This window comes from Etheostoma cragini, chromosome 13 (assembly GCF_013103735.1).
Source record: "Etheostoma cragini isolate CJK2018 chromosome 13, CSU_Ecrag_1.0, whole genome shotgun sequence".
NCBI lineage: Eukaryota > Metazoa > Chordata > Actinopteri > Perciformes > Percidae > Etheostoma > Etheostoma cragini.
Window position 1 is genome coordinate 21,726,114 of NC_048419.1, and position 27,475 is coordinate 21,753,588.

The window sequence follows — 27,475 nt, forward strand, 5'->3', positions numbered from 1 at the left end:
CCCCCCCCCCCCCCCCCCGGTAACCCAGGACACCGCCTACCAAGAGCTTGGGTCTTTCTGAGATTTCTCCCTAAAAGGGAGTTTTTCCTCGCCACTGTCACACTAAATGCTTCCTCTTGGGGGAATTACTAGAATTGTTGGGTCTTTGCAAATTATATGGTTTGGTATACACCTACTCTATCTGTAAAGTGCATAAATAAAATTGACATGAAAATTGAATTGAATATAAACTCTTCACAGGTTTTGTGTGCAAATAAATATATAATGGAAATGAAGCTGTTAAATAATTGTAGTGAAGTGAAAAGTACAATATTTGCCTCTGAGATGTAGTGCAGTAAAGTACAAGTACCTCAAATTGAAGTATAGTAATTGTAAGTAAATGTAACGTAGTGTCATTCTACCACTGATGTGAACAGGATCTCTTCTTAAAATAAATCAGTAACCACCAATCAAGCACATCAACTGCATGTTAAACAAAACAAAGCTGCTCACCCTCTCACAGCGGTACTCTCCAAATTTCACCCCTCGGACGATCTGCTGGTAAATGAGGTTTGTGGCAACGTAGTCCTCCACGGGGTTGTGCCAGGGGTTGAAGATCTCCTTCCTGAAGAAGAGCCTCCAGGGGGCGTTCCTCTCCTGTGCACCCTGCTCCTTGGCATACTGCTCACACTGGGAGACGGCGTCCATGACGTGGTCACTGCCGCTGCCCAGTGATGACACCTGACCCAAAACGGATTTAAAGGAACAGTGAAGTCAGCATTTTTCAGATTTGAATATTTAACCTCCAGAGAGGTCAACACGGTGTCATGTTACTGTATACAAGTGGCGGAAGAAGTATTCAGTAAGTAAAAGTAAAACTACTACTATGCACTGCAAAAATACTTCACTACAAGTTAAAGTCCTGCATTCAAAACCTTACTTAAGTAAAAGTATTATCAGCAAGTTATAATCAAAGTGCTCCTACTTATAAAATTAAAAGTTAAATGTTTCCTGTCAGTGTTTTACTATTATAGCTGATGTTTCTGAATTAACATTACTGCTGCATTAATGTGTATGTTGCATTTTACTGCTGTAATATATATTGTTTGGGTAGTTTAATCTACAGTAATGCAATATATTCTATAAGATCATTATATTTTTGTAGCCACACTGTCCAGTTAGAACCAGATGTCCGTATATATATAACAACATAGCTCTATTAAAGTCCACTTTTCACGGTGTCAGAAAAACAGCCCTCTTTTCAGCTTTGTGACAAGGCTTTGTCCAGCTGATCCAAGAGGCCTTATAAAGACTTTATTTAGCTCAAGAAGTAGGATAATTATAGACATTTACACATAAAGGAACACTTCAAGGAACTACTTAAGTTCCATCTCTGCATAAAACTGCAAAATATATACTGGATATATACTTGTCTAATGTCTTAGTTTCACCTTGTCAAACAGGGCGATGTACAGCGAGAAGCCAAAGCGATCTCTCAGGTTGATCTTGTCCGCCAAAGCGTTGCAGAGCTCACTGGCGGTGGTGGCGGAGTCTGCCAGGAGAGTCTTGGTGGTGCCATCCATAAACGTCACTGGTAGCATGATAGGCTTCTTAGATTTGGTGGCCTGAGGGGTGGAAAAAGATCATTGAAGTATTTAATTCAATTTCAATTCAATTCAATTCAATTTAATTGTATTTGTAGTATCAAATCATAAGAAAAGTTATCTCAAGACACTTTACAGAGAGAGTAGCTGTATACCAAACTCTATAATTTACAAAGACCCCACAGTTCGAGTAATTCCCCCAAGAGCAAGCATTTAGTGTGACAGTGGCGATTTAATAACCAAACGGTAATTTGTATGCCCTACAAATGTCATTCTTTTAAAAGAAAAGGTATTTGGCTGAGATAAAGAATATTTTGTTTTCTTTGAGAAACTTTGAGATTTGGTCACTTGTTTAATTATTTTTTTTAATCACATTAACTGACTTAAGATATTAAAATGGTTAAGATGTGTTATGTGGTACTGCTTCAGGTTTTTTCTAGATCAGCAGGCATGTTCAGTACCTGCAACTCCAACCAAGATGGCGGCTGGGTCCTTGTGCGGTTGACAAACGTCCTTCTCAACCGTTCCTCACAATATGGAGCATAACCAGGGGGGCCGTTGATTAAAAATGTCCGTAAAGACTGACAACAGAGGAAAAGAAAATAACAACAGACAGAGAGTCAGAGAACACCTTTATTAAATCAATGAAGCTGAGTGAAATTAGTGCGTGAAGCATGGAAATACAAACAGATTCAATTGGAGATCCCCAGGAAGGCGTAAAGGTGGAAAAAAAGATTAGAGACCAATGCTAAAGATTTTTATTGTTGGATAACACAAAGAAGAACAGCCAATCCTCACAATAGCTAGGAAATGTTATTTTGAATGATCAATTTTCTGTCTATAATTTATGCGTTTATGATGGGAACAGAAAGTGGCTTTGCACAGTGCGCTGCTGTCTATCTAGTGACTTTGAGTGTTTTCAGTAATCGATATGTGCTGTCTATACACTCGATTGGATTTGAATAAATCCTTTGTGCTTATTTCTTTGGCTAAGATCAGTCTGTTTTTACTGTGTGTGTTCTGTTTTTTTATGTTCACAGCAAACACTGCTTTTGATTATGGGATCAATGAAGACTAGACAATGGAAAAGTAAGTATAGTCTTCACCAGTATTCTTTGCACTAAATGCAGCCTTAGTAAAACATTTTTTTATGTTTAGTTTTGAGTGAGATTGCTGACTTTTGAACATCGTTCCAGTCCGTTTAAGTTTAACACTCATTTCCAGTCTGCATTTCCTGAATATTGTCAGCAATTACATGGAACATTACATGTGTAAAATCCCAAAGAAAGACAATGCTGGGTCAAAATGAACTAATCAGGAAGCCATGGGTTAACTGCAGTATTTAAAAGCTGTAGTATCACCATACAGTGGGTGGTAATCCGATGTGAAGTACGTTAGAGTTTTCTTACTTTGACAAACTTCTCGGAGGGGGCAAAGCACCCCACGCACAGAGACAGCAGGATCCACCCGCGGGCGTGGCTGCTCTTGGATGGATTTTGAGTGAGCTGTTTGCAGATCTGACAGTAGATCTCATCCCTGAGACAGAGAAACAACAGCTGAGCAAACCAGATGCAAAACACAATGCTGTAATAAATTATTGATTCAGAGCATTATATTTCACTGGTTACATTGCAATGAAAATTTGAATACACATTCATGAGATGATATTCCTAAAATAATAATTTTACATTATTTTAGTCCCTCCATGTCTGACACCACTGTCACAGTAAAATTACACCTTAAAGAGAGACCTAGAGTCTCTAGCCTGCAGCAGAGATGAGAAGGGGCTACAGAGCAGTTGGGCCCACATTGACAGCTGGCCCGCCCAATCAGAAATCCCCCCCTCAAAAAATACTACTTTGTATATTTAAACATGGATATTAGTACTGTATGTAGTGTATTTTATCTATAGCATGTTAAAGACAGAAAAAGTTAGTCTGATTTAACTATTTCAAAAATTAAGTATGTTGGTGTGTTTTCATTGGTCAATGCAACATCAGTGTTGCACTATTGCAATATGGCGCGAACAACAGTAACAGAAAACTTGAAATTGTCGCATTCTGTCAACATCTTTAAGAAAATTCTCAAGGAAAAGGATTGTTGATCTCCCTAGCACCTAGATTTAACACGACTATGACCTACGCCTAAAGTCTTTTGAAAATTACCTAGATAGTTTATATTTTTACTTATTTAGCCTAGTCAAAAACGTGAGATAGTCAGCCTAATCATAATTGGAAGTTGAACAAGCAGTATCATCTATAATTAATTCCCTTTTTCGCCTCTAAGACCTTTGAACAGTTTTAAATGTTTCATTCATTTTATTAATTCAGGACAATGCACATCGATGAACATGCACAACAGTACACGTAAATGTGCCAGATTGTAGCCCGAGGGCTAATTTCCATCGGCAGTCCAATAGGCAGGTTGTTGTTACAGTAAAAAAGACATAGGATAGTACCATTGAGTATATAAAAACAAGAAGAAACAAAATGAAAAGAAGAAAAAAGAAAAAGAAAAAACAGAAAAAACATCAAGCTACTGCTTTGATTTTGGGTCACCCTAGATTCAGGCCCACCTCGACTTAATCCAGGCCCACCCATCTGTCACGTTCTGCATCCGCCACTGCTACAGAGGTCTGGTAAGCTCGCTGTTTTCTAACTCCACACCTCCATATTTGTTCTTTGTTTTTTAAACTTGTAGTCTTCAGACCTAACTGACACTGACTCATGTGACATTGTTTGAGGACTTCAAACTTCACACAGCTTCCTATGAAGCCAAAAAAGGCTTTAAAGAACACTTGAAAACAAACAGATGTGTTAAATTAGTGAAAAAAACACAAACTGTTCCATGACAAGTTTTGAAAACTTTTTTGGAATAACATTTAAGCACAGTGTTGAAACTGAGGGCCAGGTTACAAGGATCTTTGGGGGGAATTGATTGAATCCTAGTGTTTACTTTGACCACTTGACAATGCCTCTGGCTCTACAAAATTTTTACTTAAAAATCTAAAGGGCAAATTACTATGATATTTACTTCACACATTCATGCTCCACAGTAGGAACCCTTCTCATTTTGGGTACTCTTTACTTTGGCTTTTATTGCCTTTGTTAATAGGAGCAAACGGGCTGCAAGTCGGAACTCTACCTGCAGCCGCTGTGACAGGGTCTGAGTCTTTGTACATGGCGCGCGTGTTCAACCAGGGGAGATAACCAGGCGCCCCCTGTGAGAACTTTCTTCTTGTACCCCCCTAAGTCGAAATGTCAACTTTTTAAATAAAGTTGATAGAAGTGATTTATTCAACTAATTGTTGTACCCAAGGATAAAACCTTTTGATTTTGACCCCCATTACCTTTCCTTTAGCACCATCCTCTGGATAAACTCTACACAGTCTATACTGCAGGGTGTAAGAAACACTGCAGCCTAAGGTCACACTGAAAGTACACATGATCCCATGCACGTGGATTTGGTAATGACGTTAAAAGGATGTTAAAATGCTAAAAATACAGTTGCCTGCAAGTCACCTAAGGGCGGGACGCAAGATGCCGTTGCCGATGATGAAGTGAAGTTTCTCCAGGTTGGAGGTGGGTCGCTCCTCCAGCATGCTGTTCCCCTGGAGGCCGTAGTCCACCTCTGTCAACCGCCTGGTCACCTGCCACCGACATTCGGAGACAACTTTTTAATAACCCTGTTGTAGTGGTGTTTTACCATGAAATGTACTGGACCATTGCCGTTTCACAAAAATAGACAACATGAGAACAAACAAGGAACCTTAATTATCAAAATATTTGATATTTTTAGCTTTATAAGTAGTTATATCAGTATGTTGGTGAGCTGTAAGGGCCCACTAAATGCTAAAAATGTCAAAGTAAACTTTGGTAATAACTTAAAGGTCCCATGGCATGAAACTTTCACTTCTTGAGGTTTTATAACATTAATATGAGTTCCCCCAGCCTGCCTATGGTCCCCCAGTGGCTAGAAATGGCAATAGGTATAAACCGAGCCACGGATATCCTGCTCTGCCTTTGAGAAATTAAAAGCTCAGATGGGCCGATCTGGAATGTCACTCCTTATGACCTCATAAGGAGAGCTTTTAACTCCCCTTTCTCTGCTTTGACCACCCAGAGAATTTGGCCCACCCATGAGAAAGAGAGAGACATCATGACCTTCAATTGCGCAAAATAGCAGTTGTTCAAGGCCACCCCCCCAGCCTCCACCTTGCACCTCTATCCTCCTCAAAAGCTAAAGACTCAGAAATGGCACATCCTAAGGAAAGCTCATTGTGGGACTGGCTTTAGTGGCTGTAATTCTGCACCAAGGCAGAATTTCGGGATAGAGACTTCAGATACAGTATTAGGGGACCACTAAGGTCTATATAGAAGCATCCAAAAAACACCATGTCATGGGACCTTTAAAAAGAAGTTGCTGGTTTGAGTCTCACCTCCTCAGCGATTTTAGATTTCCTCTTCAGGGTGAGCGACACAAGCTTATGTCTGACACAGTTCCTCTTCTGGCTGTCTATGGAGCTGTTCTGTAGACACACACATGGAGGGACAAAGCCATTTTGTATGTTTACCTGGCCATCTGTAATGCTAACAAACAATGTGACCCCTCAGCATAATCTCACCTCTTCTTCCACCTGCATTTCCTGCAGCTCCCTCTTGTAGGTCCTCTTGCCGAGTGTTTCATAGATCTTCGTCATGACAGGAATCTTTTCGCTGCCGTCATTAATGACCAACTGGCATTTTGGCTCCGGTAAATCTCCCATGAACCTCAATATGGTGATCCACACTGCTAATGCAGCCTGGAGGACAGAACAGGATATTATAATCAGCAGAAAGGTGAGTTTGTCACTTTGTAACGTGTCAGTTATAATATGTTTTCTTCTTAGCATGCACACTAAAGGTGCTTTGCTAATTGTTTTAATAGGAATGAATCATTTTTCAAGCATGAGCATTATTAACATTGCATTCATAAACAAATGACAACGCCTGAGAGGACTCGAAACCTCAGTGCAAATAAGAGAGGTTTTATGGTCTCACCAGCTGGTCTCCTTCGTCCTCGTGAAAAAGCAGAGGTTGTTTTAGTGGCCGTCTGATATACGTGTGAGTGGAAACACCCTGGAAGTATGTGGCTGCAAATTTGGAGAACTTGTACTCGGACAAATCCTCATCTTCCTCATCAGGTAACGGCATAGCTTCATTCAGCAGCTCTTCTTCAGCTTCCTCACCGCGAGGAATGTTCTCCAAGTCCTCAGTGGAAGGAAAACACACATATGGATAAAAGAAATATGTGTAACACATTTTTTTTTTTCATGGAACTATGTTCAGAATGGGCTTCTTTTGCACATTATTGGTGATTACCAGGTTATAGTGCAATAAAGTTTTAAGGTATACCTGCATGTTACATATGACACTGTTAATGCACATATTGTACATATTGTTTGTAGTTACGTATATATATATATATATAATATATATTTCCTTTTTATTAATTTATTTAGTGCTTTCTGCTACTGTCGTATATGCAGATCCAGAGCATCCCAAAAAACAAAAATGTAGGCAAAAATAAAAGTGTTGCATTTATAATTTAGTTCAATGTATATACAAAAACTATTAACACTTACTTCAAAACCAGCTGGTGCCTGTCCGTCCTGGTTGGGCAGCGGACCGGTGTTTCCCAGGAAGCCAAACATGCGGTCGACCATGTCTGAGTGATCCACGGGCTGCTCCTTCTCCCTCTCCATCTGCTCCAGTAGCTCCTTCTTCCTCCTGGACTCCTCCTTTTCTTCCCTGTCCCTCTCCTCTTGCTGCTGGGCCAGTAGGACGAGCCTCTCCTGGTGTTTTCTCTCCGCCTCTGCCTTGGCCCGCCGAGTCGTCATCTGGTTTCGCAGCTGCTCCTCCTCGGCCAGGCGCTGCCGCTCGGCAACCTGGCGATGCTGCAGCTGTGTGGGAGGAAACAAGAGGGGAAAAGGGTTCACATAGGCAGGTAGGTTTGTTATATGGATACGCATATTGTTCTGTTAGCTTATAACTACTTGTTGATGTAAAACTATAGCAGACAAACTGAAGGGAAACATTACAGGTGTAAACAGATGACTGACTAGACAACAATGAGCAAAGAATATAATCTATTCTTAAAAGCTCGAAGCAATAGATAGGCAATTTTGTCTCTAGACTATTCAGTATTTGGCTAACGTAGATTATTTAAAGGGGCTTCTAGCCACTTAACTTCTTTCTTGTCAGGTCACTGGAACTGCAGACTTGCTCAGGAATTTTATTTGATAGTTCTCCAAAACGGTTTATTAGGGCCATTATAGGTCAGAAAACAATTACTGAGTTGGGGGTCACAGAAAAGTTTCCATGAAAAAACTCATAATTTCCAAGATTAAAGTAATAAATTCACAAGAAAATGTTTGGAAATTCTCTGAGATTAGAGACACAAATTTACGAGAAAAAAACTCGTAAAGAATAGTGTTTGTCAAAGAACCACATCACTTCAGTTTGCAAAGTTGGATCAACCTCATCACACCACAGACACCGCTGCTTGCGTGTGTTATGCCTATAGTCGATGATGAATTAAATTATACTTTGTAGACTGATTTAGCAATAAGAAATACTTGTGAATTTGGCCCATGATCAGCACATTGTAATAAGCATCATGCCTATTAAAAAGAAAACAACATACTGATTTGGATGAGGTGATAGCTTTTGTGGTATAGCAGGACACAAAATGACAGATTCATCGATCCTGAAGGTGTGAAGCTTCAAAGAGCGCAGCAGCAAATAGGAGCAGCAGTAGGCCTACAAGTTACAGTTTTTTTTTTAACCCACAATGGCCCTCATACACTGTCGTAATTTATATTTTATCAAGCTGATAACAAACTGAAATTAAACAAACGTTTACAAAACAAATAATTTATTCAACATTGTCTTTAAGAACAGCAAATGAGAAAGAAATGGGCAACAATGGCAGATAAATTGGCATTTTCTTTACTAAAAACATGTTTAAAAAGATCACAAATATTTTCATATAGCAATGACAGACATCATGCAACCAGGTTTGAACAAACCAATTTAAGTAAAAAGAATGTTTAAAAGAAGGTTTTACGTGATATTTAGGCCAGGATCATCATCACGATCATCATCTTTTTTTAACATTGCCACGTCCTATTTTGGATGCAGTTGGTTTAAAGGCCTCATTATGCGTCAAACAAAATACTTTGCTGATGTCTGACAGTGTTTGAAACCTTCTTTCAGATAGTGGACTGCATCTTGCTACAACCTGACAAACAGAGAGAGGGGCTTCTCATCTAACTCTCAGCAAGAAAACAATTATTCTTTTAATGTTTTAGGGTCTGATCAGTGTCTAACATCACAGGAAAATACATAAATAAAGTATTACAGTTTCTTTTAGCCAAATGAAAAATCACAATTTATTTTCCCTGTGTTATTCTTCACGCCTACCCTCAACACCAATAGTCCTTTCTTTCTGGCACGTTAACAAAATAATACAAGTAGCAGTAATAAATATAATAACTTTTTACCTCTGCCCTGAGCCTCTGGCAGAGGCGTCTGGCTATCATGCCCCTGGTGTAGGCCTGGAGAGTCAACACGGCACGCAGACGCCTCCAAAATGTCTGCCGGATGAGAAAGCCGCGGCAACGGGCTTGGATGAGAGCAATGCGACGGCGAGTCGTCCGGTAGCTTTTGAAGCACTTCCTTGACCTGTAGACGGCCTGAAGGCGCAAGAAGCCAGACTGCATCTAAAGGAGAGGAAATTGTTTTAAAAGATTTTTACTTTTTACTGTTGCAGCAAAATAAGAACAAAAAAATATTATACTGCATCTCAGAAGAAAATATGTAAACAAATTTAAAAACTATAAAACTACACATTGAGGGTGTAAAGGACTCACAATTTGGTAATTCTTCCTGCATCGATAACCCCTCCACACCTTCTGGATAAAGGTCACAGCACTCCTCAGTCGGAGAAAGTAAGTCCTACAAGAGAAGAAGAGACAGAAAGTAGATTTAAAACATAATATCATAAAGGATCCATTTACTCAAGTACTGAACTTCAAGGTACTTGTACTTTACTATTTCCAATTTATACTGTATACAGTACCCCTACATCTCAAAGGGAAAATATTGCAATTTTTACACTATTACATTTGTTAGACAGCTTTTGTTGATATTCAGTTGACATTTTTTGGTTACACTTTACTTGAAAGTAACTACATGAGAGTGACATGACACTGTCATAACCTTGTCATAAACATGATAAACAATTCCTAAATGTTTATGACATAACACTTCTTTTAGTGTTCATTTGGCTTTGTCATGACAAGTTATGCTTAGGGTTCATGTGTCATGAATATCTCCTGACAGTGTCATGTGACTCTTACGTAGATACTTTCGAGTAAAGTGTTACCCATTTTTGTTTTATCCCGCCCTGTCCAGTGAAAACCATGTATCTTTGGATGTGTTGATGTTGAATATTTTTGATAAACTGAAGGATGAATAATAAAAAAATTCTTAAGCTAAATAAAGTCTTTAAAGGGCTTCTTAGATCAGCAGGAAAATGCATCGTCACAAAGCTGTTTTTCTGACACTATGAAAAGTTTACTTTTAAGAGATGCGTGGTTCTTAGAGGTCAGCAAAGCCAAAAACATGATGATATTATAGAATAGGATGTGTTGGTGTACATTAAACTACCCAAAAGTATAAAAAGGAGTTAAACTTAGCACAAAATTAAACATCACCAGCAGTCATATTAATCCACAAAACTCCATCCTGTCCTAGAAAGCTCTTCACCTCTCTTTAAGTCCACGCACAGCCTTCTGGATGAGGATGACCTTGTCAGTAATGCCCTGGTCCCTCTCGATCTCCAGCTGCATGTCGTGGTGATCCTGGCAAGATACAAGCAGAGAGAAATAAAGACGAGGGAAAACAGCTTGAGTGCCCCACAGTTCAGTTTGACTACCAAATTTGCTTGGTGATATGAACCACGACAACATGCACAACAGCACAACATGAACTGATATGGTAAAGGTCTTGAAGTAAAACTTGAGATCTTTAGAAGAGTGGTTGAATGAGGTACTTATCCATAGTCCGTGTACGGTTGGCACTCAGACATGAGTACTGAAGTAGAAGCTAAGCAATGTACCGCTAAACGTATTTTAGACATGTAAAGTGTGCGCTATATTTAGAATATTTTCACTGTTTAATCTTGCCTTCAGTGACGGGGAACTGAAGCTGTAAAAATCCCTCTCTTTAAAGCAACCAGACTCAAAAAGACAAAAGGAAGTCATTTTACCTTACAGAACACTGGAGTTGCTGGTGTACCGCTGCCTCAATTGGTTTGTTTGAATGTTAGTTAACACCAAAGTCACACAATACCACTAACTAACCAGTCAAGGCAGCGGAAAACCAGCAATTCCCACACCAGAACTTTATCTCTCACACACACAAACACACACAAACACACACACACGCACACGCACACACACACACACACACACACACACACGCACACACACACACACACACGTACGTTTTTGGCACTATCTTTGTGGGGACCCATTGCAGACATAAGGCATTCCCTAGCCCCTTAACCTAACCTTAACCATCAACACTAAACGCCTAACCCTAATCCTTACACTCACCCTAACCACTCCAGTATACATGTGGGGTACCCACGGATATAGTTAAAGAAGCTCTCACACACACACACACACACACACACACAGAAACACACACACACACACACACACACACATACACACACACAAATAACCTTCAGGAAAATCTTGGTCTTTCCGATCTGCCAGTCATCATGTTTCCCCAGACGGGCCAGGACGATCCGCTGACATGTCCCTCGTAAGTCTTCCTGTAAGGAGAGAGAATCATGTAAAATGGGTTAGAGTAATACTGATATTTCCTGCACTAAGGAAATGTGGCATTACAATCAGTAGACGTTACCGTCTTAAACAGATATTTATTAAACAGAAGCATCCAAATTGGTAAACATGCCATAACAGTCCAGCTGTGAGTGTGTTCATTTTCTATGTTATTTTGTAAAATAATACAAGGAATCTAATAATTTAAGACCATTATTTGTGCATGTAATAACAGGGTTTTAATAAAGTTGGCGTGTCTTTATATTTTGAATAGAGCCAGGCTAGCTTTTCCCCCCTGAAAGGGACAATAGAAACATATTTATAACAGGTGGCAGTAGTTGCGATGTTGACCTGTATGTGAGCAGGTTTGATGCCAGGCATGAGGACTCGGTAACGGTCCACAAACTCGCCAAAGGTGTATCGGATTGGATAGCCGGCCCGCCGTATCCTGATGGTCTCCATCATGCCAGAGTATCGCAGCTGACGAATACACAGCTCTCTGTCAAATAACTTAAAAACAAAAAAACAGACAAAATTATGAGCGGAAGTAAAAAGAAAAAAAAAGGGAAATTATGCTTATTTTCTTTTTTGCCAAGAGGTAGACGTTACCACTCTCATGTTTGTACGGTACGGTAGCAAGTAGACTGGAAACAACAAAATCCCCCCAATATAAAAAGCTTCCTAATTAAAACATAGTCTTCTACAAAAAACAAAGTATAAGAACTGTGATTTCTTGGCTGCAGCAGAAACAAAGCATCCAGGAAAATGAACTTGGGATTTTTCTTTTTTAAGAACCCCCCTTTTTCAATACTTTAGTACAGTGTGTCAATTTGTGAGCTTTAACAGGTGCTGGTAGGCAGGGTGTCCAGGCCAGAAACCGTAATTCAGAGATGTACACAGGGGTTTCAACAATTTTAGAGACCCAACAACCCAAACCTGAATGTGCTGAAGCCTTGCATTTTGTGAAGAATATGTTGGAATTGTTCTCACCATAGGTTTTTTCAACTCGTTAGGTTTTATACAGCGAACAAAGAATGGCTGGCACACGCTGAGCGTCCTCATCAGCATCTCCAGGGAACGTTTGAACTGACTGCTCAGAGTGGGTGAGCGCTTCCTTGTCTCAGCACCCTGCAAACACACAGACACACAATGGGATGAGGTTTTCATATATGTCATATTTTGTTAATGGTTTGCACCAGGTGACAAAACACTAGACACATTTCAAACACAGTGGTACACAATGAAAGAACAGGGTGCACACACTGCACACAACGGACGAGTGAGACAAGGACAAGCGAGACAGCGAACAAGACAAAGTCTCTCACAGCTGTCTTTGTCACAGCAAAAAACATGACAAGACTTTTTGTTTCAAAAGCTCCTCAGTTCTCTGGATGTTTTTTTAAATTGTCCTATCAAAAGCAAGGATTGCTTTTAGAGACCGAGAAGTGTGTGTCAGAGAGTTTGGTGGTTAATTTCTCATTAACGTGATGTAACATCTCATCAAATAAACACCCTTTTACCTCTGGTTTCAGCTACAACAAAGTGTACACCTGTAGGATTAAATAAAGATCCTGAGGAAGGAGGGGTGGGGTGCTCTGGATTCATTGGGTTTTTATCCAGTGAACACACAGGGTTTCTGAGTGACCATATGTTGCTAAAGGCTGTTGATTACCTTGGGAGTGGGGGTGCTGGGCTGCTGATAGCCACACAGAAACTGATGAGGAAACAGAGAAGATTAGTTAATTAGTTAAAAGTTATTAGTCAAAAGCCAACCCCGTGAGGAGAAAATCTAAAGGGAGGCAAGAGTCACCAGTGACATTATCCCTTGAAGACAGCAACACCTTAAAAGTCAAAACAAAAATCAAAAAGGTGGTGAAAAATATTAGTCCACCATTAGAAGTACTGATGCAAGCAAATTCTAGTGGTGTTAGAGTATTTGATGGTCTCACCATGGCCACGTCAGCCTGGAAAATCTGCTTGATGAACTTGTTCTTGGACGAGTGGACGAGCTGGATGATGTCGGTATGGAGGCTGTCTCGGTTTTTCTCCAGGAAGCCTGAAGGAAGAACGGAGAGAAGTAAAAGTACTAATACCACACTGTACAAATACAATGTTACAAATAAAAGCCCGGCATTGAAAATAAATATAGTATATATATATATATATATATATATATATATATAAACAAGTACATAAGTATAATCTTAATCAGGTGTGAAATGTACTTCATAAATAAAAAGCATAAAAATGTCCCCTGTGATTGTTATACTATTATTGCTCAAGCATTAACGTCAAAGCATTTTACTGTTGTAGTTGGTTGAGGTGGAGCTCATTTTGAATTGTTAACCATTATTAATTGGTTTGTAAAAAATACTATTAAATAGTTAGAAATGTTCATCACAATTATCCGGAACCCAAAGTGACACTTTGATATTGTTTTGTTTTTTCCAAGCAACAGTCCAAATATAACATTACTATTAATATATTACAATTTGTAACATTATTAAAAGGAAAAGCAGCTAATTTTCACATGTATTTTTACTTTTGTGAAAAATTATTTAATTTTCGGTCAATTGACTAATACGTGATAATAAGTGTGTACAGTATTTGAGTTGATGTTCTGAGTTACTTTCCACCCCTCCCAGGACCTAAATCAAGGTCCAAAATACTCAACCTAATCACGTCAGGTAGGGTTTTGTTTAACTGCCATGGGTCTCCTACTTTCTATGACTTTATTATATCACAGCTGCTTGTTAATACACAGAACTTTAAGGGGTTGGTGTTCTCTCTCAACAGAATCATCTCTTGAAAGTCTGAGCTAAAACCCATTACAAACAGGAGACGAGCAAGAGAAGAAGGAGCATAAAAACAAAGCATAAGAATGTGACAAAATGATGAAAGAGAACGCACCTCTGGTCTCGTAATTCACCACACCAGCAAAGTGTTGAATACCAAACTGGGTTGCGTAGCTGTTTTTAGGAGGGATGTAGTTGTAGTTGAGCTTGTGCTGTGAGTTTAGCTTGTACAGCATCGTAGCATCAGTTCCCTGACAAGACACAAAGAACCATCGGCTATAAAGAAAAGCAAAATAGACTGTTGACTTCTTTACTATTGAATTGTGGCTACAAATGTGGTTGGCACAAATGATCATGTAAAAGGCCCACCACTGGCCCAGCTAAGCAGTAAATCAATGAAACACTTAAACAATTGACTGTCGTAAATCTCCCTTGAATTGCACCTTTGGGAACTTGCTCTCTTCATCAATGAGGGAGATGATGTTCATGGGTTTGTTGGCAATCATGTCCAGTGCGTCCTGGTTGTCAGTGAACTCGATGTGCTGCCAGCTGATGTCCTCCAGGTTGTACTCCTCTTGCTCCAGTTTGAAGACGTGGCGAACAAAGAACTGCTGCAGGTTCTCGTTGGCAAAGTTGATGCACAGCTGTTCAAAACTACAGTGAACACAAATCAGAGGAGAGAAAGCAGGAGAGTAAGAGGTGTGAAATTTCAGTATTAAATAAACTGAAACAACATGGTTTGATGATACAAACTCAGATTCAAAGAAGAATTGACCAATAATTATGTTTTCTAATCAAATGACCAAGTATAAATTACCTGTTGACGATAAAGTTCTCAAAACCAAAGATGTCCAGCAACCCGATCGATCTGCGTATGATGTTACTTTCGCAGGATGGCGGTCTGAATATGGCAGCATTGATCTTATCCACAATCCAGACAAACAGCCGACCGTATATTCCCTGGAAGATGAACCAGTGAGAGTGAGGACAGTAAGAATACGCATCTTTAAAGCTCCATTGTGTAACTTTTTGAGTCAATTCTTTGCAAAAAACTTTTTGTTCTTTCACAAATATGTGCTCATTCATGTGTAATAACTTCTAACAACTAATCAAAGTATTCTTGGAAGCGTAGAATCTACCACTCAGAATCATTCAACATACATAGGAGCGAGTCGCTTGCCAGAGAGGTGGAGAAGATTACTCAGTGAAGGTAAAAAGATAATTAAAACGACAAAGCGACAAAGCAACAAGACCAAAGTTAATATTGGAGTGGCTTTTCCAAGAAGGGAAGAGCTCATATAGAGAAAGGATTTCAAAATGGATGCTGAAGTTGCTTGCTTTCTTCTCTGAAGGTAATTAAGCCAATTTATGTACATTCAAAGTTTTATAGTTGCTTGGCTAACTATAGCATGGGTGTACTAGAATGACATTTAGTATACTTTTCTTGGTGTCAATGATCAACCTTGTAACATAAACGTAACCATATGTGTTGTCATTTCCCTGGAACAACTTACGTAATGCAGTTGTAACACAGACTAGCAACAGGTAGAACAGTGACATCACAGCTGTACAGAAGTCCTGACAGCTCATTCAAAGGCACAGTTTTTGACTGCTGCATGCATTTCTCTGTGGATTGAGTATTTTGATACTTTTACAGTATTTATATTGCACCTCAACCTGCTTTATAAAAATAAATACATGGAAAGGTCACTTTTTACAACATGGGCTCTTCGAAGGCCATGATAAAGATATTTATTTTATCAGCTTCTCGCTATGAGTAATGGAATATTACATGAAGTTTTCCACTAAAGTTGGAATGATCTTTAGATCAGAGTATTTTGTATTTGTGGTAAAAGACCGGTACCTTGACAAAGGCGTCCCTGACATCTAGGCCTTGTTCCATGCTGAGATGTGTTGCGACACTTTCTCCACGGGTGATCAAGGTTCGTGTGGTCAAACACACCATCACATCCTTAGGATCCACCTACAGCAGTAGTAGCAGCACAACAAGCAACGTTAGAAAATGTCAATGTGCTTCTATTTTCTCAGATTGAATACTGCTGTATTTTAAGCAGGTGATGGCTTTTTCTGATACATAGCAGTGTCTGAAATGGGCCACTACTCTCACCTGTCCTGGCACCTCTACATTTTGTCCACGAGTTCCCTTACTTGTAATTGTTATTAAGTTCAAATTACAATATTACAATAATACAATAATAATAATAATTACAATTATTATTATTAATAAGCTGATAATATATTTTAAATAGTCTATAAATCATGATTTATCGTAAAATAACTGGAGATAATAAAAATGATTTAACGCATTCAGCACCCCTGTATAACCCAAACAGAATGATCCTTTGTTTCAGGCAGTGCAACTATTTGACTGTGAGAATAGCCGTTGGTTAAGCTTCCTTAGACCAAATTTTCAAAAGATCAACTATTTGGGGTCACTTCTTCAGATACAGCATATGTATAATACACTGCTGAATTAGGGTACTGGCACCCTTTTTGGTCCAACTGAGGTACACACACCACACACACACAAATACACACCTCCATGAGGGAAGCAGCAGTTACCAGGTCAGGAGATCTTACAACCACACAGGCGTCCAGGTTGTCGTACGTGCGAGCTGATGGTAACCAAAAAAGATCATTGATTTCCTCACACCTCTTTTCTAATCAGCGTATTATGTATTTACTATGTGGTTCTATTTATTCCATTGCCAACAAAAGCAGAACCTTATAAGCTAAGTGTACAGTATGTGTGCAGTTCATTGTACCCTCAAAGCGCAGGTTGCCCATGTGCAGGATGGCAGCAAGCAGCTTGAAAATCTCCCAGTTCTCTGTCTCAGTGAACATCAGGACCTTCATGGCCGACAAGATGCTTGAGTAATCACTTAGGTCGTCCCGACCGTCACACGCTGTACATTTACCCTGGAGGGTAAAAGACACAACATTTTTTAAGATTAAATCTATAATACAAACTAGTGGAGTGGCTCTAGGAACAACAAGTTGATCTGTTAGTTGTTGCTGTATGGATGTGTCCTATTGAAATGCTCAGGAAAGCGGCTGTGTGCTGAACTTCATTAATGTACTGATTTTGTATTAATGTACATTTGCCAGCTTCTTATTTCTCATCCCTTAAGCATTTTATCATATTGTTTATAACCAAAATATACAATTATAATAAAACATAAAGCTCAACCCTGTAGAGCTGCAACAATTAGTCGTTTAATTAAGTTAACAGACAGTAAATAAACCTGCAACACATCTTTTACAATTGATTAACTGTTTGTTGTTCTTGCTATTTTCAAGCAATTTTTGGTTACAGCTTTTATTTTCTCAGCCAGAGGGTTAAGGTTGTTTACCAGAATATTTATTTACCAATTATATTGTAAAAAATGAATGAACAGAAAAAAAGGTTTATTGCATACATCATGTTAAAATGCAAACAAGACAACATGTCAGCTACCTGTGACCTCAACTTGCTAATGTCAAGTGTGGATAATGTGAAGTATTGTTCAGTTTTATGGATATTCATCAATATATCATACCACACTGGAGAGGGATGTTAACAGACCCAGATCTCTGTTTTAATAAAAGCTCAATAATTACCTCATGTATCAGTCAATCCACACAGACATTAAACATTGAAACACAGTATACATGATGTAATGGTATGTACTGTGTGTCTAGTGCGGACCCTAGTAAGAGTAGCTGACTTCTGTAGCAGGGGCTAATGGGGATCCTTTTAATAAACAATAGTAATAGTCTTTGACACAACCACAGACTTACCATGGTGAGGTAGGAGTAGTCTGTGGCGAGGCCTAGGCCCAGCTTGGCCTTCATCTCAGGAGCCATGCCCTTCAGCATGCAGTAGAAAACATGGTAGTTCCTCTCATCTGGAGCCTGGAGGAGAAGAGGGGTGAGTCAGAGAAGTTGAAGAAATTAAAAAAAACTGAACTGAAAAGGCCTGAAGTCACAACTGTTTCCTTTGCTGACACTGAGGATCTATATGATATTATGATCCATTGACTCACCTGTCGACACACACGAGACTTCTCCAGCAGGTACTGCTCTATCTTGGCTCCTTCAATGGCCCCTCGCTTGTTGAAGTGGATATCAATATACTTCCCAAAGCGACTGGAGTTGTCATTACGAATGGTCTTGGCATTGCCAAAGGCTGAATGAATGGACAAATCAAACGATGAGTGAGGGGATGGGGAAAAGCTCAGAAACATAGACAGAGCTGGGTAACAGTAGTCTGACAGTGCACAGCTCAACTGATAGCTTGATGTAGTATAAAATGATTGACACTACTACTATTACTATGGCAATGTGATGTGTGGCAGTATACAACTACTGAAAGAGGACTGATAGATGGACTGATAGATGGACTGATAGATAATTCATTCATAACCTGCAAAAAATTGAAAAACATTTGAAAGTTGTACATTTACATATCCATCCAAAATGGAAAAATTCAACCTACTGCTGAAGATCATTTCATTTGATCAAAAGCTCCAGAACAGTTAGATTTGATGTGTATTTTCAGAGATTTGCCTGTACATTTGAGTGTCAAAACAGTCCTTGTGTCTGACCTTCGAGAATGGGCGTGGCCTCTAGGACTTGCTGCTCTATCCAGGAGTGTTGCCCGCTGATGGCTGCGAGGAACTGCAGAATCAGTTTTGTGCTCTCTGTCTTTCCAGCTCCAGACTCTCCGCTGTCACACAGAGAGGACCATTACACACTCGTACAACCCACAAACACACTCTCTTTTACAACATTTTGGCAAACACACTTATCCGCTTTCTTGCAGAGAGTTAGATTGATGCCTCTCTCATGTCTGTACGCTAAATGAAGCTACAGTCAGCAGCCGGTCAGCTTACAAAGGAATCTACTACTAACATCTATAAAGTTCATTATTAAAAAATGTTGGGGAATCCTAAAAAGATGCTAGAATTGAACATCAATGACAGTAAAAGGAAAAGACCCTTTTTTAATTTTAAAGATTATTTTTTGGGCATTTTCAGCCTATGTTTTTGACAGGACAGATGAAGACATGAAAGGGGAGAGAGAAGGGGAATAACATGCAGCAAAGGGCCGCATGTCGGAGTCGAACCCTGGCCCGCTGCATTGAGGCATAAACCTGTATAAAGGGGCTCCGGCTCTACTTACTCAGCTATCTGGGTACCCAGGACAAGACTCTTTGTAGTAAACATGTTTTTAATTTTCTAAGAAAAGTAAAACGTGCCTTTTAAGATTTAAAGTTGTGTTGGTGCATTAGTATTGAGTAAATTTGAACAGCATTTTGAATTATTTTAGCTGTCAATACTCATGAGTTTTACATGAGTGCTGGAAGGTTGTGTGTGTGTGCTGCTGTTTAATTTGTTTATGCATGTTGTATGTGCTTGACTTTGAGCCCACCTTAATATGTTCACACATACCTGATGATGCAGCACTGGTCCTTGTTGTTCCGCTGCATGTTGAAGTAACAGTTGTCTGCGATGGCGAATATATGCGGCGGCAGCTCGCCTATCTTCTTATTGGTGTAGAGGCGAATCTGGTCTGGCGTGTAGATGGGTAGCAGCTGGTAGGGATTGACTGCTACCAGGATTGAGCCAGTATATGTCTGCAGGAACCCCGAAACAAAAGAGTAGATGTTTCAAAAGACATTACTCTCATGAATTACCAACCTACTGTTGTTATACCTTGCAAATCATTGAATATAGTTGTAAATATGATTTTAGGCTGAATCCCATTTCTCTATCTTACCCCTTCCCCTTACCCTCTTTGCCCTCAAAACTGAGTGGTAAGGGCTTGGGGTGAAAACATACCCCTATGAAATAGGACACCACTTGGTTACATCCCCATTAAGTATTGATCATAAACTTCCAGGATGTTGTCTGCAAGTGTGTCTATGATGATTGTGTGGATTTTGACAACAGTGTCATATGCATTTATATATTTTAGAGTATTTATATGTACTGTCCCTATAGATTGGAATTCATAGTGTTAAACAATTACACCTTATTTTACTGTAATTTGACTGATTAAAAAATGTAACGCCTTTACAGATTAAACTCAAAGATCAAGATTCCATTGCCGTAATCACAGGAAATAGTAATTCTTGCAGCAAAATTCTAAAATCATTGCAGTGATTCATGATTATGGATCTAGTCATCCAAATGTGTTTCATTATGCTTTAATTAAAGCCCTAGAGAAAAGGCCGGAGCTAAAATAAGTTACTGAGTGAGTAGGCTACATAAGAAAGAAGAATTAAAATTAGTCACTAATAAAGCAAGAAATGGGACAGAAAGAAGAATCATGTTTTATATATATATATATATATATATATATATATATATATATATATATATATATATATATATATATATATATATATATATATATATATATATATATATATATATATATATATATATATATATATATATATATATTTTCTGTCACACCAATTTTTTTAGTTTAACTTCATACTCACCCGTCCACCACAATTTGTCTACATTGAGAGAAAGAAAAACACAACCAAAAACTATTACAGAACTAACTAGGACAGTCTCAAAAAGGATTACGCACCAAACGTTTTTAGGAGGTTACTCATTTTGGTCAAAATTTCACTTTATGAGTGTTTTTTAACATTACTATGAGTTCCCCCAGCCTGCCTATGGTCCCCCAGTGGCTAAAAATGGCGATAGGTGTAAAGCGAGCCCTGGGTATCCTGCTCTGCCTTTGAGAAAATGAAAGCTCAGATGGGCCAATCTGGAATCTTGCCCGTTACTACAAGATTTGCTTTCCCGCCCAGAGAATTTGGCTCACCAATGATAGAGAGACATCATGGCTTCCAAACGAGCAAAGTTGCAGTTGGTTAAGGCCACACCCCCAGCCTCCACCTTGCCAATATCCATGTTACTTCCTCCACGTAAAGTGAGGAAAACGCTATCTAAACATTTGTGTCTTCTTTAAGAGTTGCAATGGTTATTACAAAGAGGTACTAACATAGATGACGCGCTCATTGTAGCGGATGAGGAGGTTGCGGAGGATGCCAGCTTCGTTGAGGTCGCCCAGACGAATCATGTCCTCCACCCCGTGGATGGAGGTCGGGTGCATGGGCTTGATGTTGGTAGCATTCTGAGGGGAAATCCAGTGTTCCTGCATGAGTAGGGATAGAAGTAAGAGTTGATTAGAGTGGAAATTTGTACAGCAAATTCTGGTTTGTTACAATGTATTCATAGTTTGGTAGTTTGGGCCATCCCATTTCTTTTGGTTATGATAACCATAGCTTATCACCATGGTGGTAATTTGGTGATCATACTCACCAAATTAATTTCTTATGTGGGAATGTACCGGTACAAAAAAGTCAAACAAACAGGACAAAAAACAGAGGCAATTAGACGATCTGATCGACGATCTGATTGACCATCCGAAATGTTGGCTGTAAACAAGCCAACAGCTGATCTAGATTATTGCCTAAACCACTGTATTTGAAGATAAATCTGAAAGTGAGCACAACTGATATGTTGATAATAATCCCTCAATAACGTGCACCTTGGTTAAAGAATGTTATGTTTAGCTAATACAATATCAGAACGGACTTCCACGTTTATCTCCAGTTCACTTGATCAATCAAGTTCACAAATTCACTTGGTCAATCATTCCCACACTTACAATCTGTGATGGATGTTGACAACAGACACTTTAGGGATCAAATTTCCCATTGGCTTTTGTTTTCTCTTCTAAAAAAACTGGCTAACCTGTTGGTTTGTATACAATCTGTCTGATAGTGTTAGTCTCCCAGTTTTACTTCTTTTCACCCAGGAGGAAATAAGTGGGTAAAACATTGGTATTATGTTAATATGTACATTCAGTGATTATTATTAAGGACACAATAGTCAATGTGTTCTGCTGTTGACTTACACTCCCTTCGTCATCCAGAACCTGGATCTGTCCAGAGTCGCATAGTTTGACCACAGCTCCCACAGGGACGTCAAACTCTCGGCCCGTTTTAAGGTCCAGCCACACATAGTCCCCCTGGATTATTATAAAAACACAGCTCTGGTTAAATATGGACAATTCCCACTAGAGTTAACACAGAAAATGAAAGACAAAATTGCAAATAAATTGGCATGGTAATCAGTGTGTTCTTTTCTTTATGTTGTCATCTGGACCAATGTTTTGCATTTTTTGTTTGATGTTTAAATAAAAGGATTTGATCACAAAACAAATAAGCATAGTAAGAGAAAAATAACATCCATTAAAAAATCCATTAAAAAGATAACATTTCTGTTTCTATGTGAAATATACCTCCAGTGTTTGAAACCAAGGCGATGGAAGGTGCAAAAGTTCAAAGAGAGAAAATGTGCAATGTGCAGAGATAATAATCTCAACATGTGGGTTAAGATAGATAGATAGATAGACATTGTGATGCACTGAGCCAGATGTGATGTGGAGGACCATCAAACTGCAAAAAAAACTACAAACAAATGTTAACATCTGACAGAGGTGAGTGTGAGCTGTTACGTGATTACTGTTTTTGTGCTTGTGATTATTTCATTATGTATGTTGAATAACAGGAAATATCAAGCCAGAGTTGCCTTATTGTTCAGCTTCCAACTCTCTGAATGGGAGGATTAAGTCTAAAAAAAAGTCTTAAATCTGACCACCTTTATCCCAGTATGGACGTGATGTAACACCTGACTGTTAGGATCTGCAGAACGTTGTCTATTTACCCTCATTCTCCTGTGTTTTCCCTTCTCCCTTCCTGTTGTATGCTTGTTTTTCCCCTTACTGTCTAGGCTGGGTGTGGCTGACCTACATTCTGCTCATGAGCTCTAACTCCATACACCTGCTGCTCCTTACACCCGTGGGCCATCTCCCTGATTATCTGCTACCTGATTTAAGCCAGTCCATTCTCTCCAGTCATTGCCAGTTTGTTGTGAAACGCCTTGGTAATACCTTGGTCTAATCTATTATATTATTTTGTTGTTCTTCAGTCTTGTTTACTTTGGAAACCTGCCTCTAACCTGATTTTGTGTCTGTGCTACTGACCAGCCATAATAACCTGACCCATCCGGCCTTACCTGTCTCTGTGGATCACCTGCCTTGGAAATTGTCTTCTGTTTGATCACCTGCCTCTTTTGACATTAAACTTATTTTTGACCACCTTCTATTTACTGTGTCTGCATTGTGGGTCCAGTTAAAACTATTGCTAAACATAACACTGACCTTAGGGCTTCATGTTGTCAGTGTTACTTTCATTGGTAAGATCATCTGTTACCTTGATGGGCACCAGGATCTACATGTGATAACTATGTCTGACTTACTTAGTGCTACTAAAGAAGTGCTAATAAAATGTGAAACAGTGCATTAACGTTTTTTTCATTTGTTATTCTTGCACACCTCAAACCCACTGGGTTGGTATATCCTCGTGTGGGCTGCTGAGGTTTTATCAAAGATAACATATGTTGTTTTAATGATGAGACCATAAACGGAACTTTGAGGTGTAAATAGATAATTCTTTGGGCTCTTAAAGAGTAAGTTCATCACATGTTGGCATGTTTTGAAGACCAGTGCTTTTACAAACCAGTATTGTCCTCTGTTACCCTGACAGGCTCATAAGATGTATTCTGTCATTCATCTCTTGAACTCCTGAATCCTGGACCACTTTGTTTTTGTCAGACATGCTTTGGCATCTCATTTCAATCCATTTCTTTCTTTACTTCTGTCACAGTACAGCAATGACACAGCATGTACGGCCTTAGTAATACGTTCCATTCCCCCCCCCCAATATTTTCAACATCTCTTCACATTGCTAAATGTGTTATGTTTTCATGTTTAATCTTTGGCGTTTATTCAGTCTCTGCAGTGTGAAAGTCATCCTGTAATTGGTGATATTATTGTGAATGAAACTTGCCCCCAATTGGAGGCAGCCTTACATAGCAATTTGGGGGTTTCTATTAAGTTACTGATAACACCTAACAAACAAGCGTTTAATGACACCTTTGTGCAGTTGAGAGGATTTGAAACAAGATTTTGAACTCGACTTGAAACACTTATATGAACGAAACTCACAGGAAAAATTAAGAGAGATTTAGGATAAGAAGACAAAAATGTTCTTGTATGAGGTCCAGACAGGCTGTCTGTTTTTCTTTTCATTACAGGGTTTTATGTTTGTTGCTGTGTGCTTGTGATTAAAAACCAAAGAAAACAAAAGGTGAGCCAGGAATGCAATGCACTATGACGTAGTTGCCCCTTCCAGGGTAATGTTGGAATTCCCTCTTGTTATTTTGATAACGGCATTGGCAATGCATAAGCCTAAGATGTGCAATAAAGGTGCTTTAAGCGAGGTCACACGTGTTTTAGACTACAACATTTGTTGTCACATACAGCAAACCTCTCCTCACTATCTGCTAGCTGCCTGTCCCCAGAACTGACTGTAAAAAACACGCGGCCTCCGTAGACAGCACAGGGTCTACAAACGACAGCAAAAACCAACTGTGCCCACCAGCACCACGAAGCGTACACAGACTCTGTTCCAGCGTTCCAGCCAATAACAGACAAAACGGATTTGGGGGTGGGGCTTGGAGGTAAGTGCGCGGAAGCACAGAAGGGAGGGGGAGGGGACGGGATGAGGTCGAGGGAGGGACAAGCTAGTCTTTTTTTGTTTGAAAATACTTTGAACGTTAACAAGAATTAACATCACCCATCGTCGCTTAGGGTACCTTTAATAATAGGCTTATTTTAATTATGACATATTCTAATATAATGTGCATATTAACAAATAATAACAAATTAAATGTGTATGTTATTATAAAGTAAGATTAAAGAAGTATTATATATAATTTGATAGTAACAGTTGTCATTTCAGCCAACAAACTCCATGGTAGTCGGATCACTGTAAACTGTATTATGTAATGTCTGACAACCGAAAGGTTGAAAGTAAAAAAAAATTGAGACAGGGAAAAAATAACAGGATGTGAGATGAAAGCAGACATCGAGTCATTTCTGCCCGAAGTGACTGACCTGCTGCAGAATGACCATGGTTCAGCCTCGCGTTGATACCAGGACATCAGAAGTCACCATGTGTGGGCTCTCTGCAAAGGAGACACAGACTTCCTTAGACTGAAAGAACAAAATACTTCAACAGAATGAATTATACAGGAACTGAAAAAAAAACATTGTTTTAATCGTTAAACCTTTTTATTGCTTTTTTATCATTTGAATAATTAAAAAATAACAAACAATACCCAATATATAAGATATTTCTGAAAACATTAAAACGATTATTAACTCTGTGGCTAAACCTATTTTCTTATATTTGATATTTAATGTAAAGAAACAAAAATCAATGGTTTGTACTGAACTGCTTGTGTAATATTTTCTGAAATCTGACTTCTGGATGTCAGACTATGTCCCCCGTTGCTGCATCCAGAGCCACCCAAGACGATTGTGTTGGTTCAAAGTAATACAAATAAGCCAAAGAGTTTGTAGTCTATATCAACGCCGTTCCACTTCCGGGATTGTTCAGGTGCCGCCGGAAATTCAACCGGATGTCCCTCATTTTAGGCCAAATGTCCCTACCCTTGTGCATTCTAAACTCCAGAACTATGGTTAAATGCTCCATCTACAAAACATTGTACCATGTATTATTACTAACCAGGTACCGCAATGTACTCGTTTTCCAATTTAACTCAAAGTTGCATTTTTATCTTCCACTATGTTCACCAACTAGTTGCTAACTGTGTGTGTCTGCTGTTTGGTTGCTGGCAGATAGCTTTGGTTGGTTGGAGCTTTGTTTTTACTTTGTTGTTGCTGAAAACAAGGTTGATATCAGGGAAATTTATGGGACAGAATATCAATACAAATTAAGTGAAAGAAGGGGGGTGATAACGCTCTCTCTCGTGTTTGTCACGACAAGTGACACTTTTAAATCTTATACAATTTATACATATTGATTAGACAAGATATTTACTTGACAATTGGCTAACAGGTCACCCAAAAAAATTTGTGTTAACTTCATAGCTCCCAGTAACATTAGAACATTGGACAGCAGGGTTAGAGCAGAGATAATCAGCCATGTGGTTCAGGAATAGGGGGGTTAAAGGGTCTGGTGGGGGCTGTTAAAGGCTTACTTGGCTAATCCCAAGTACGAGCCATAGTTTCAGTCGTGACTCATTTTCTTCCCCACTGAGCTGTTTTTCTTTTGTTACCCTCATTCACTATGACAAAGGTGCAGTACTTTGAATACAGTATACGATGGCCTTTTTTTTTACCAGGTGACTATGCTAAAGTAGAATAATGTTGAATCTTCACACGGTCACATTTTGCAGTTGTAAACATAGTATACTTACAAGCAACATTTTATAGTGAAAACTGCAGTCCATGTTTGTGTGGACTGCAGCAACCAACACCAACCAACACCAACCAACACCTCATTTAAATGCCGGGACAAGGTCCAGTTGGAGATTTAATGAAATAACATAGATCGATTTGAATCAATTACTGAAAGATTTGGATAAAAGGTGAAAAGGGAAATTAACCTCTTCCCTGCTAATTCCTTCACATCACTCCAGTTCTGAAGTCTTTACACTGGCACCCTGTACCTCATAGAATTGATTTCAAAGTATGTTTGCTAGTTTATAAATCACTAAACAGTTTAGGGCCAAAAATACCTTTCTGATATGCTACACTATGAACCCACCCAGACCTCTCAGGTCGTCTGGGACAGGTCTGCTTTCTGTCCCCAGAGTCAGAACTAAACAGGGGGAAGCAGCGTCCAGTTTTTATGCTCTTCATAACTGGAACAAACTCCCAGAAAACTGCAGGTCAGCTGCAACTCTCAGTTCTTTTAAATCAAGGCTGAACACATTTAATTATGATGTTGCCTTTCTTTAACTGATTGTTGATTTCTTTAATTTTTAATTTCATATACAGCACTGTAAATTTTGTGTCTGTGTTTTTATGTTTTTATTTTGTGCTATACAAATAAAGCTGCCTTGCCTCATGGAAATCCCAACATGTGGCCACATAAATAGCTTGTTTGGCCAAAAGAAAAAACAGACAGTATGAGTGATGAATATGTTCCATGCCATTGGGGGAAGGGCTAAGTGTAAATTAAAAAAACATATATCCACACACACAGAGACACACACACAGACACACAGACACACACACAC

General features: G+C 39.1%; 1 protein-coding gene across 4 annotated transcripts in view; it reads right to left on the reverse strand.

The window, feature by feature from the left end:
• Positions 1 to 27,475, reverse strand: part of myo7ab (myosin VIIAb) — a 41,868-nt gene that overhangs the window by 12,990 nt on the left and 1,403 nt on the right. For 2 of the 4 annotated variants that reach the window (XM_034889070.1, XM_034889069.1), the window contains exons 3-33: positions 25,323 to 25,393; positions 22,218 to 22,331; positions 21,300 to 21,452; positions 20,785 to 20,802; positions 19,727 to 19,911; positions 18,881 to 19,002; positions 18,320 to 18,462; positions 18,075 to 18,188; positions 17,060 to 17,213; positions 16,833 to 16,909; positions 16,138 to 16,257; positions 15,091 to 15,233; positions 14,717 to 14,927; positions 14,389 to 14,524; positions 13,428 to 13,534; positions 13,151 to 13,192; positions 12,469 to 12,606; positions 11,830 to 11,988; positions 11,376 to 11,468; positions 10,394 to 10,488; positions 9,496 to 9,580; positions 9,127 to 9,345; positions 7,207 to 7,524; positions 6,623 to 6,832; positions 6,208 to 6,384; positions 6,022 to 6,111; positions 5,105 to 5,232; positions 2,993 to 3,119; positions 2,045 to 2,164; positions 1,431 to 1,604; positions 493 to 720 (exon numbers count right to left, since the gene is read on the reverse strand). In XM_034889070.1, the coding sequence (XP_034744961.1) occupies positions 493 to 720; positions 1,431 to 1,604; positions 2,045 to 2,164; positions 2,993 to 3,119; positions 5,105 to 5,232; positions 6,022 to 6,111; positions 6,208 to 6,384; positions 6,623 to 6,832; positions 7,207 to 7,524; positions 9,127 to 9,345; positions 9,496 to 9,580; positions 10,394 to 10,488; positions 11,376 to 11,468; positions 11,830 to 11,988; positions 12,469 to 12,606; positions 13,151 to 13,192; positions 13,428 to 13,534; positions 14,389 to 14,524; positions 14,717 to 14,927; positions 15,091 to 15,233; positions 16,138 to 16,257; positions 16,833 to 16,909; positions 17,060 to 17,213; positions 18,075 to 18,188; positions 18,320 to 18,462; positions 18,881 to 19,002; positions 19,727 to 19,911; positions 20,785 to 20,802; positions 21,300 to 21,452; positions 22,218 to 22,331; positions 25,323 to 25,340 (4,218 nt within the window). In that variant the 5' untranslated portion in view covers positions 25,341 to 25,393. The remainder of the gene's footprint in view (positions 1 to 492; positions 721 to 1,430; positions 1,605 to 2,044; positions 2,165 to 2,992; positions 3,120 to 5,104; positions 5,233 to 6,021; positions 6,112 to 6,207; positions 6,385 to 6,622; positions 6,833 to 7,206; positions 7,525 to 9,126; positions 9,346 to 9,495; positions 9,581 to 10,393; positions 10,489 to 11,375; positions 11,469 to 11,829; positions 11,989 to 12,468; positions 12,607 to 13,150; positions 13,193 to 13,427; positions 13,535 to 14,388; positions 14,525 to 14,716; positions 14,928 to 15,090; positions 15,234 to 16,137; positions 16,258 to 16,832; positions 16,910 to 17,059; positions 17,214 to 18,074; positions 18,189 to 18,319; positions 18,463 to 18,880; positions 19,003 to 19,726; positions 19,912 to 20,784; positions 20,803 to 21,299; positions 21,453 to 22,217; positions 22,332 to 25,322; positions 25,394 to 27,475) is intronic. The other 2 variants (XM_034889071.1, XM_034889072.1) reach the window with 2 other exon arrangements.